The 13088-nt window shown below is 38.6% G+C and overlaps 1 protein-coding gene across 15 annotated transcripts in view; it reads right to left on the bottom strand.

Annotated features, from left to right (window-relative positions):
* camk2d2 (calcium/calmodulin-dependent protein kinase (CaM kinase) II delta 2) overlaps window positions 1-13088 on the bottom strand; it is a 35890-nt gene that overhangs the window by 16855 nt on the left and 5947 nt on the right. For all 15 annotated transcript variants that reach the window (XM_034858691.1, XM_034858654.1, XM_034858644.1 and 12 more), the window contains exon 3: window positions 342-401. In XM_034858691.1, coding sequence (XP_034714582.1) covers window positions 342-401 — 60 coding nt within the window. The remainder of the gene's footprint in view (window positions 1-341; window positions 402-13088) is intronic.

The following is a 13088-nucleotide window of genomic DNA, read 5'->3' as shown; positions in this document are numbered from 1 at the left end:
CAGTAGTGTATGTAAGAGCATTTCACATGTGTTCGTGAGAGGTAATTCTGAGTAAAGTCCCTAACGGCCCCTCATAGGCCCCTGTGTCTTTCTGATGATTCAGCTGGGAGAGCACACAGATACATCATCATTAGATACCTTTGCGCGCGCACACACACACACACACACACACACACACACACACACACACACACACACTTGTCTCTTCTATAACTTTGTCTAGAAGATGAATAGCAGTAGCAGGATTCAACAGAGGCCTGAAAAAAATATGAGTGCTTCTATTTTGTATCAGTGTTGGTTCTTGTGTGTGCTTATGTTAAGATTGAGGACTTGCAGCTCACCGATGTTGGTGTGCTTCAGTAAACGACAAATCCTCGCCTCTCGTTCCAGCTTTTGATGATCTTAAAAGAAAAACAGGGGAGACACAAACATAGAGAGAAACAGAGACATGTTATTTTAATTCATTATTCCCCGCTATGATTGACTTTCTGAATTATCGAACATGAGGTTGGCTGCAAATTTGTTTTGACTCATTGGAGGACACAGCGCAGTGTTTGGACGTTGTTGTCAGCGTCAGTGTGTGTTTTTGTACTTGACATTCACACTTCTATGTGCGTGAGTGTGTGTGTGTGTGTGTCTGTCTGTCTGTTGGCTTGTGCCCCGTCCTTTTCCTTATCAGAACTGAAATGCTTGGCAAAAATAATGTGACCTGATATGTGCTTGGTTGTGTGCCACAAACAGCCAGGCAACAATGGAAAACAAACAGAGTGAGCAGCCACAGTGGATTCATATTGACCTCTAGTGTCAGGCTTGATATGACCTGCGGCTTGCAAGTTTTGATGCCCTGAGAACAAAATAAACTTGCAAGGAGGCCAAATCTAAATGTAAAGATCATTAGGATTTTCTTGCTCATTTCTTTGTTCACTTACAGCTGACTGGGATTGGGTGGCATGATAAAACACACTGAGAGACACATGGAGTTTGGTTGCATATGATGCAATGAGTTACTATTTGACAATATTGTCACAGCTTTACTGGATTTTTGTGTCCATCACATCACTGAGTACCTTGATTGGTCCGTTATTTGATTCAGTTGATTAGCCAAAACAGACCATAAAACCAGCACTAACTAATTTCTTTTAGCCACTTTGAATACATGTAATGTAATACATGTACATGTAAATCTGAAATTCCCTCTTTTCTAACTCTGCTTTGCTCTCTATCAACACCTGAGGGAATATCTGGCTCTGTACCTGCTAAATGCTCCTCTATGTTCACAAGATAGTTACTAACTATGTCTGTTTGCAGTTGTCTGTTAAGCAGGTAGTGTACAGTTTAGAGCTTTTCTTATTTCACTTTATATTGCCTGCATGCTTGCCATCAGCAAACTACCAAATGCCAAAAGGGCAACAGGTATAAGGGTTACTGTACTCCTTCCATGGGACCACAGACATCTCGTATCTCACATCTCTCCTCTATGAGGCCAGACTGATTATATCTGACTATGTGAAACAGGAAGTGACTCTACTGTCTCACTGTCAAAAGACACCACAGTAACCACCGACAACCAGTAACCCAAATTCGGAACAACCGGGTGAGAGCAGCAGTCGTTATAAGTAGTGTTGCAGCATGGCGTTGAGGCGACCCATTTCAGCTTTGCCCCAGGAGATAGAGCGCAAGAGCAAGAGAGAGCGAAAGAGAGAGAGAGAGAGCAAGAGAGAAGGTGAGTGAGGAAAGCGAAGCAGTAGGTTCAACTTTTTTTGATTAAAAATAGGACACCTATTTTTTCCTCTCATCCGTGTCTCCTTCCTCTGCTCTTCTTGATGCCATGGAAACTGTGAACTCTGCAGCTCAGATGCAAGAGCAACAAAGAACACCAGGCAGCGTGGTACCATTATAGATACAGGTATCGCTTTGTTTGTCAGTGTAGTGTATCTATAGAAATCAACAAGCAGACCACAGACAAACTTTGGTCCGCAGGTAGAAATACCAGTACAATACAGTATGTTCACAGTGACTAAAAAGACTGCTCATCCAGTCAGTCGCGGTGAGAGAGATGAAGCCAGAATAAAATCCCAACAGTGAACTGCAACATAAGTACAGAATGAGCTGTGGCTTCACTACAGTTATAGCTAAAATACAGGAGGGAAAAAACTAATTTAAAACATGCCCTGGTACAGTTAGTTACAGGCACAAAAAATACAGAAAAGGAGATGGTATGTTTACTGCCTAACACCTGGATAAAGATGTAGGTGTGTGCCAGTCAGTTTAAAGTCAATTTTATTTATATATATCTTATATATTTATATATATATATATATATATTGTATTTATAATTTTGATTTAGTTTGAGGCATACTGCCAGCTTTACAAAAAAGCACAATAGCGGAAAGGCCGAAATCCTGACAGACAGAGCCAGAAACAAGGGCAGCTCAGTCATCTTTCCTGATCAGCAGGACCCTTTGAGCAAGGTCACTAATCTCTCCATCTCAGCCTCAGCCCACCATGTTACTTAATGACACCTAATTGCCCCTCTCTCGGTCTTAACTCTTTCCTTTGCAGAGGTAAACATTTTATTTTATCAAACTCAGTTGTCTTAATCTGGCACTTTATTTTTGTCGCTTTAAGATTTTTTGTTTTATCTTATATTAATACTTTTTTTAGTCTAAAAGTGTCTAAGTGCATTGCATTGTTGAAGTACATGCTTTTCTCTCATTTCCCTTTATGCATACTATACTTTATAAAAACAGTTTGAATAGATGATAAAATACTGTATACATATACATTATCTTTTTCTAAAGACACCAATAATTAGTCACACTATTTTGTTATTGTATGTATTAATCAGAATCCCTTCCTCATTGACTTATACAATGGCTCCACTTTATAGTTAATCATGACAGTGTTCTACAGCAGAGAAATTACTAGAAAGCATGCAGTAATTTGCTGAAGGTAGTCTGGTCTACATTTTTAGCCCCCAGCCCTTCTACGTTTGTGTTTTAATTTTTTGTTCTTTGGTGATGTATTTGCAAGTGTGAGAATTTAGATTCTCACACTTGCAACACAACACCATTCTGTCACTGCCTTTAAAGGCCGGAATTTGGTGGTCCTGTTGGGTATGTGGTATTTTTACGCTGTTGTAGCTCACTGTACAGCCTAAATGTCTGTCACATAACAGCCTCACTCCCTCTCTCCATCATTTTCCACCTCCACTTTTCTTTCACTCTCTCTCTCTCCACTCTCTCCCTCCTCCACAGGTAGTCAACCTCCCAGCCGGCTGGACATCTGTTGTCTAGCAACTCCTGCACCAATCAGAGCGTCAGGCCTCTCCTCTCCTCTGCAGTGGAACCAGCCTTGCATGCAAATGGCAGACATCGAGAGTTCACACACAACTATCAAACTACAGAGTGGAAATTAACTAATTCAGTAGCATATACCCTTTATAAAGGCATCTAATTATAATACATCACCTTCAGAATATCAACCATTTAACCTTTAGCACAAAGAGAACAGACTGTGGACATGCATTAGCAAAATAAGTGCACACAGTACAGTTCAATGAATATCAAAAAGTAATACTAAATGTTTGCCTACATTAGATGCTTTTGTTTTCATTTAAATAATTGTATGACATTAAATTTGTAAAGAAAAGATGACAATGTTGTTGAAGATAGGAGGGTGTGGAAAGCTCTGCAAAACTTGGAAATGTGATACTACTGGGTTTATGCTGTAATTTAACACTGTTGAGTAAAGTAAAAATTCAACTATGCTGTGAACCCTGTCAATTGTAGTGTCATAGCTCTGTTAGAGAGTCTACAGACAATAGCTTAAATTAGTAAACTGGCCCAATAGCTGACAACATATCACTTTCAGAATGTTTTGATGCAGTTTGGTGTAAGTCTGTTCAGGTGTTTAGCCCTATTGTTTATAAGACGAAGGATGCTGGGTTTTGCCTGGACCTTTCTATGTTGAGTTTGAAAGTTCTTTTTTCAAACTTCAAAGTACACACGTGCAATGTGTGATTAGAGGTTTGATTGTCTGTGTGTTAGCCTGTCAAAGCATTTTTTATTTTTCAATGGATTAGAACATCACATCCTACACCTTCCACAACTTCTGCTGCAGTCGACTTTGAAATCTGCTTTACTCTCAAAAAGTCTGAGACTGACAATGAGTTCTGACTTGCTGACAAAAATGCTTTACAATACATTCATGTACCTGTGTGTTTGTGGTTGTCCGTGTGTGATTTTTTTCACGGGTGTCCATGTGTGTCTGTGTGTGTAAGTGTGAGTGAGTGGCTTTTTGCTTACATAGTTAGAACTGACAGCAGCATTTCCGCATAATGTGAAGCAAATGTAATTGTGCAGACAAATGTATAGCTATCCCAGTTAGCTCTTATCATTCAGGCCTCATTTAAGCAGCGTGTCTGAATGTCTGTATGTATGATAGCAGTAAATGATCATTCATGTATAAGGTAAGACCATGACCGTTGTGGTGATTAAGACGTAATATACTGAGTAAAGATATTTAAGTTTTCCTTTAGTCAAAGTTGTTTTCGTTCACTTTTCCAATGCAGTTAAACATGTTTGAAGTTGTTGTTTCTCTATTGCTAGTCTGCTTTGATGCCAATAAATGTCATATCACAATATTACTTTGTGCCATAAAACAATATAATAGAGGCTGTGATGTCTGACTTTAATAGAAACAGTTGCAGTGCAGTAACAACAAATGCTAAATGTTTTTAGTGAAAATCTTGTTTGTTAATGGTAATCACAAAACTGTGTCAAAACCGTCAGTGGTAATTTAATATTGCTATAGCATAGATGATGCTTCTTTAAAGGTTACTCGATTGTGACCGAGTTGTCAGGGGTTTTAAAAGGGATAACTATATTTGTGAGATTTATATTTGTGAGATTTCACAAATGTAGATATATAATAATAATAATAATAATAATAATAATAATAATAATAATAATATATTGAAAAAACAAACTGCATTGTGGTCCTTTAACACATCAAATCTGACATTACTAAAACTAAAGTGATGAAAATAAGGTATTTCTTTTGCTTGAAATTGAAGTACTAATAAAATAATTAAAAAAAACACTTTGCTATGTGGATGTTAATGCCTCCTCCCCGCCTCGCTCCGTCAGAGAACTGAAAGGAGCAATAGGCGCATATATTGAATCAGGGGAAACAAAAGAAGCTGATTGGATGCACTACCTCTTCATACAGTTTGACCTGAAGTGACGTCTCCAATCACTTCCGCTCGTCACCAACATTTAAGATTTTAGATTTTATGTAGCATGTTTTCATTTATAAAGTAAGGGGTTACCAACCAATTGCACTTTTAATGTGCAGACATTTTCAGGTAATGCTTTTTCTTTGTTTCACCTCCAACTCAAAAATACAAATGTTACACAAGGTCCCGATTACATTCTCCTATTCGATCAATTAGGTTAGGGAAATTTCAGTTACAATTCCAAATTTAGCTTGGATATAAATAGATTACCAGAGAACTGATGCTGTAAATTGTACAAGCAAGAAGAAACCATTAAATAGTTTTATATAATGCACCAGGTTCCTTAAGAATTGATACACAAAACGTCTATTTAAAGTACTTTTAACTCAAAAGGACTAACATGACAGTCATTGACTAACTACAGCATTCATCAACACAATATGGTGCAACTGAGTAGAGCGACCATGTTGAAGAACATTCTTGTGAGACAACTATACAACTATACCATGGTTTTCAATGAAAAAGCTCCCTTTCTGACTAAATGTAGCTATCCTGAGGTGACAACAGTTAAGTAAAACACAAAAACAATTAATTTAGATTAGATTAGCAAAAAAGATTTTGTTTTGAGTGATAACTTGATGAATGACATTTTAAAACGTCAGCAACTGACATTAAGAGAGTATAAAAGAGTATAAAAAGACTTAGCAGTTAAAATTAATAAATTATGAGTATTCTTATGGATATATTGGTACTTATCACAGTCCCCTTAAATAGTACTCCTAGGACAGAAACAACATTTGTGTGTCACACCCTTATACATCCATGCAGAAAAGGCATATCTTAAAAGATCAATTTTGGGATTTTATTAATCAAAATCAGACCACTCAAAAAAAGATCAATTTAAATTGGAGAATTGATTATTTTAACCCAGACCTGATGAAACTGAATTAACAAACTTTGAGCTTATTAAATGTGGAGTGAACAAAAGTAAGTGAAAAAGTGAAGAAATGTTATTGCCCTAAGTTACCTAGTCACTCTCGCCAGAAGAATATAAAGTGGAACTGCATTTATTTGCTAAGTTAATAATTCATTCACCGCTATACTTTGCATTGGTGCAGTTGCAAGGGCAATTTCTCTTGTTTTCTTGTTCTCGTTAACTTGTCTCGTTAAAAGAAAAGCTGCACACAGCAGATGGTGTTATGTGTTGTAATGTTTTACTGTCATAAACCACTTTTTAGATAAACCCACATGTTATGATGCTGTATGGGTTTATCAAGAAGAGAGACATACAGTATTCTGTATTTATGTCATAACGAATGCTAAATAGCAAGTGCTCTGAACATCTGTACATTTGTACAAGTTTGATACAGTATGTAGTAAAACTGCAAATGCTACTATGACTATTACAAATTACACTTATAAAGAATATGGAGATGGCAATGTTGTCCTGCAAGTAAGTAGTCCTTATTTCAAAATAACCCCCAAAAAGTAATGAAGGACATATGTCAAAATAGCTGGCATATTTACTAGTGACTTAAATGATTAATTCCTCTTACTTTATACATTTGTTTTGCTATTTGCTTTGACTTGAATCATCCTTATTTCATACAGGAATAGTCAAGATTCAGGGACCTGTTTGCTTCCACTTCAGAGTGTTGTGTTGAAAAGTTGCTGGCACATAGTTCTTACCCTGCAAATCATTGCCATCACCAGACAAACTCCAAACCAGAACCCACCAAACTCCCAATATTTCCCTCTTTGTCTCTCTCCACTGCTTGCGTTTGCAACCGCACTGCAGCAGAGCGTACTGCTCTGTGTGTATGTGTGTTTTCTTTGCCTTTTGTAGTTTGGCATCCTGTAAATCTAATAACACCAGATTTAGGAAAAGACAGAGAAGACACAGGCAGATATAGAAAGTGTGAGGGAAAAAAAGCAAGAGACAGGGACAGAAATAGAGACAGAACAAACACCAACAGACAATGGCAGTCAAATACACAAAAAAAAGAAGAGACAGATAAGCCAATCATCCTGTCCTCAGTTTGTATCTTCACTCTAATTTACAAAGTTATGGTGGTAATCTGATATTTGGCCTCTCGTATCAATTATAAACTTCATTATATTGTCTAGCACTTAACTTAAAATGTACTCACATACACTAAGGTTCCATGCTGATGTCAACTGCAATTTAAGTAACTTTACATAACTTTACTACCTTTTCCAGATACAACATGTAGACCAACAATAAATGTCTTTGTGGCAACTTTGCTCATAAATTGTAGGTAAATTAAGTGGCTAATAATGAGAGGAGCACAAAGAGAGGAACACTTGGCTACATTTAGCTAAGCAGGAAACAATTATTTTGCTTTTGCTGTTTTGAGAAATCTAAAGTCACATTACTATCGGTTACAGAGGTTTCTGTAACGGATGCAAACTGGAAAGGGGAACTATAAATTAAAGAGGAACTACACATTGAATTATTTTTTGTGCTGTGAAAAAAACACGTAGATTTTTGTCGGTGTATTATGTTAATACAGATAATGTTTTGCCAACAATACAGAAATTGTGTACAACAAACACAGAAAACCAGCTTGTGTGTCTCCTTAACGTTGAAGGTCGTTTAGGTAAAATCATGGGGCCCCTCCTCGACCGAGTCTTAATGAACACAATGCCAACCGGATTACGTTTTCTATCAACAGGAAACAATGTTAATTAACCCTATCTGGGAAGTTGCAAACATGTTGATGCAGAATATATCAGTAAACAGTGCTGGGAGGATTTAAAACATATTCCAATACAGATTACTAAAAATATGCACTAAAATTGAATTTGTTGGAAAACATCCTCTAGGGACTTATGATGGGCACAATTAACCTGTTTAAACAATCAATAATTTATTCGATAATGGAAAAAAAGTCATCATCGTCATAGTTCTAACCCTAATGCACACACACAAAATGACCCGCCACACACACCCCAACAGGGTACTGCAAATGTTTTGTGCCAGTTTAATAAAGAGGTTTAATTAAAAAGATGGGGGTGAACGTAACATCCCCTGCAGACAGCGGCTAAGTAGTACTCATCCATACGGTTCCATTCTACCCCCCGCAGAACCCGGGGGGTTGGTTTCCCAATAGAGAAAGACTTATGGGACTGATAACTCCCTTGTTTTTTCTTGTGAGCAAAAACAAAAGGTGGCTGGTGTCAGAGATAAAACTGCCCTCAGAGTATTGACGGGAGGTCTTAACATAGAGTTAATGGCTGAGTTTATCTTATCCGGCGTAATGCAGCTGCGTGCACATTAGACTAATATGTAAAAGTGGTTTAATCTGAGTGTGGTGGCCTGGACACATCCTGACAAGGAGAGACACAAATTCACATTTATAATCGTATACATTTACACAAAAACTCTCCAGATTTAATTGCAGCAAGGAAGCCCTGCTGTACACTGACTTCTTACTTTATGATAATAGCTGCAACATCACTCATTTAAGAAGTATGTGGTGCTGCTAAGGAACATTGGAAGCATTTGGATATCTGTACCCTGATTTTTCATAGAGAAATCGTTTCTGCTATTTAAACGACAGTAAAATAAAAGGTGATAAAAGCAAAGATGTTGTCTGAAAATGTCAGTTTTACTGAATAACAAAAAGGGAATAATAAGGGATAATAAGAAAAAGGGACAAATCACTAAATATGTAGCTTTGTGGGTCCCACAAGAGCTGGCATAGCAAGATGCAAAGCTATCTAATTAAGATGACTTATGTAACTTTTCATGACAACTTTGAAACAGTTTGAACATACAAGCCAACACTCAAGAACACACCATTGTCATCTACCGGAGAAAAATTGTGTTTGGATTTATCCACAATGCCTTCCAACAGAACATGCTTAAACTTTCCATCATACTTTTTGTCAACATAAATGTGGTGGAAAGTAATAGCGTTAATCCATGAAAGCAAGGTGTTTTGCAGCTATACTGCATTCCACGCCTACTACTGCTTGTCAAAAAGATTGGTATGTCTGCCTCTTCTGCCTCATCTCCATCTGTCTCAATTATAAATAAAACAGAAATACAAGGCGCATTGTTAATGACTGCTTTAATGTGCATCTCACTTTCATACCTCCCTGTGTGAATCATACTCCAGTCTTGATATGGCTCTGCAGTAAAAAATAATAATGATCATGATATGTGGCCTTTGTTTATCACTTGTTCATAGCACTTGAGGAGGGAGACCAGACCAAAGCAATACACGGCCAGTGAATGTGTGAGAAAGTAAGAAGAGGAGGGAGGGCCGAGAGGAGAGAATCGGTAGGGGGAAAAGGGTAAATCAAACAGATAAAAAACAAAGGTTGAAGAGGACAGAGGCAGGGGGGGGGGGGAGAGAGAGAGAAAGAAAAAGAGGGAAGGAGATGCAGTACTTGGTAATTATGAACGCACTTGCCTTATACAGAGTCCATTACCCTTGTTAGTCATAGTGTAGGTTCTTTCCGGGCTGAGTGATCAATCATTTTTACATCAAAATCCTCACATTTAAAAAAAGATATAAGAGCTGCAATTTTGATTATAGCTTACATTATTAAAAAAGATTTGACATTTTATTGGTTGACTGCTGAGTTGGACAGCTAAAGCTGTGTGTCTGAATTGTGAAAATGTCCAAACTCAAGGTTCACTTACTAGATTTATTTTAGAGGTTTCATGCCATTCCAATGGTCTTTACCAGTGGCTGGAGATTGCTCAGTAGTCATCATGCGGCTTAAGCACTTGGCAACTTAGAGTGCAAAAGCTATCTGCTAAGGAAGGCCATGAGATGTGGCTAAAAGCTCCATGAAATCCAGTAAGGACACCTTGATTTAGAAATTGGTTTTGTTGGGCAAAATGTAATAACTTACTAAATCTGAGCTAGTTTCATCCCAAGTGGCCAAGTGACTGCAGTTTTATTGCCAGACCTATCCTTACAGTGCTGTGTCAGCACTAGAGTATAGTATGGCTGCGCAAGTTTACATTCTGGTATTAAAGGTCCCATGGCATGGAAATTTTACTTTAACACATTGATTTGAGTTCCCCCAGCCTGCCTTTGGTCCCCCAGTGGCTAGAAATGGCGATAAGTGTAAACCAGGCCCTGGGTATCCTGGTCTGCCTTTGAGAAAATGAAAGCTCAGTTGGGCCGATCAGGAAAAGGAAAAGGGAAAAGGTGACCTCCCTTTTCTCTGCTATGTCCGCCCAGAGAATTTGACTGACCCATGAGAGAGAGACATCATGCCTTTCAAACGAGCAAAGTGGCAGTTGGTCAAGGCCACACCCCCAGCCTCCACCTTACATCATGTGAGCCAGACTGTTACAGTAAAATATACACACTCAAAAAAACATAAACATAGATAGACACAAACACCCATGCTACAGTTTCAGGCTCAGTCTCATGCGTTTTCCGTCTGGTTTGCTAGACAGGTGAACATTCACTGAAACCAAAAAACTAGCTTCTTTCGAAAGATGGAATATTTTTAACACTGTGTGTGTGTGTGTGTGAGAGTATGTGTGTGAGTGTGTGTGTGTATGAGAGAGAAATCGAGAATGAGAGAATGACCAACATTTATTTTTAGCACCCAATGAGTCATGTGATCTCCCCCTTCTTCCCACTGATCCCCCCTTCCTTTCCCTCCATCCAATTTCTCTGTCTCTCCCCCTATCTTTCGCTCTACCCCAATCATATCCACCATCCGTCCCTTTACTTCAAAGTGAGGAGTCACAGTGATACCGGTGGAACACAGGAATAAAGACCAAATATATAGTATGTATATTTGGTCTTTATTCCTGTGTTCATATGTGTACATATACTGTATATGTGTATATATATATATATATATATATATATATATATATATATATATATATATATATATATATATACATACATATATATGGGCAGACTGGCAGTAACAGCTATCCTCTCTGTTACCATGACATCCCTAGATAAGCACCATCAATGGTCTATCAAAACTCATATTACTAAATCTTTTGTTTCCACCCTCAGTACCACAATGCAATGTAATATTTACACAGCGTGACTAGCGGGCCTTTTGTTTGTGAAATATCTTTATTGCAATGTATTGAAACCCACACAACTGTTAAGAAAAGCTGAAAGGGTCACACAGTAGGCAATACGGCTAGTCCACAGATACAGAAACAAGAGCAATCATGTACATAAACACACACACATACACAAGCAGATGAAGGATTACAAACACACACACAGCATATCACAAGCAAATACAAAGTGACAAAAGATAGCAGACAGAGTCATAGCAACAGGACACCGACGCATGCATGACAGGAGAGGACAAATATTCAACTGCTGTGAGGGATACAGTGTGCACAAAAACACACAGACACACACACACAAACACACACGCACACACACTTACATTTTGACTTTCCGTTCTTTCTTTCTATGATTATCTATCTCTATCTATCCTATCCCTTTCTTCCCCCTCTATCTCTTTACTGCTTCATCTCAATTACTGGCTCATCTGCTGCTCTTAATGAAACACTGTATATTTCGGATTGCAGATTTCATGACTGAGACTGGTCATACAGGCCCACCACACGTGTGGATGCATAACCAGGAACACAAAACACACACACACACACACACACACACACAGTGCCTTGATCTGCCCGCTTTTCCAGCCACCAATCCTACACTAAACCCTTTTCAATTGTATGTACTCACACATGCACTCGCATAGGCAAACACACAACACACACACACACAGTAGTGTAGTGGGGTTGGAGGGAGGTCATGATCCTGCCAGAGAGAAGCGAATCAGACTTGCAATTCCAGGGCTTATCGCTGAAAGAGGGTAAGACCATATCTGTCACGCCAGCATGCCCGGTATCTAAACCTCTAGTCCACACAGAAACACGCATTCCGAGAAATAAATGAGGGAGAGAGAGGATCCGCGAATTCTTGTGCATATACAGTGATATAACCCTTTGCAGTATTTTTGGAAATTTTTTCCCAGCATGGCAGCGGTGAGACACTGATCTGTCTGCCAAGGTATACATGTATATTACCAACACTGCACCCAGCAAGCGGCAGGGTCAACATGGAAGGAGAGAGACAGAAAAAGAAAGAGAGCGAAGGATTGGCGCGGAAAGAGAGAGGAAAGCAGAAAAATTAGAGTTCTCATGAAGTTGACCAAAGAAAAGGAGAGATAAGAAACAAAGCGACGAAAGGGTTAAAGGCAGGGATAGATGGTGAGGTAGTAGAGGAGCAGTGCATAGGTAAAAGTACCTGGTGAAAAATATGACTGCATCTTGTTAATAAAAAAAGAGAGAAGAGACATAAAAAAAGAAGATTTAAAAGGGAAAAGAACGTGGAGCGAAAGGATGCTGAAGAGGAAGGAGCTGCAGGAAATAAATGCAAGGTAAAATACTGCACATCCATACATAATATAAACTATTAAAACATAAACGTGTACCATCACAATGAAACTAAAGACAGAGGCATTACAAGGGCACAAAAACAGCCAAGGTGATTTCCATTAAATTACTACAAATCACATTTTAGTTGGATGGCTCAGCTCACATCTACATAAGCCTGACTGCATGTGGTATGACAGCAGTCATTGGTTAGCACAGGCAAGTAAGCTGTTACAAAACACACAGTTGGCTAAAGAGAAGGAGGAACCGCAAAAGTGCAACACACCATTGGTTAGTAATCACGAATATGCTGTTAGCGGTTACTAGGTCACGTGTGTGCTTCTGCGTGCACATTATGTGTGTGCATGTGTGTGTGTGTGTGTGTGTGTGTGTGTGTGTGTGTGTGTGTGTGTGTGTGTGTGTGTGTGT

This window comes from Etheostoma cragini, chromosome 2 (assembly GCF_013103735.1).
Source record: "Etheostoma cragini isolate CJK2018 chromosome 2, CSU_Ecrag_1.0, whole genome shotgun sequence".
Classification (NCBI taxonomy): domain Eukaryota; kingdom Metazoa; phylum Chordata; class Actinopteri; order Perciformes; family Percidae; genus Etheostoma; species Etheostoma cragini.
This window is presented reverse-complemented; position numbering and strand designations above follow the sequence as displayed.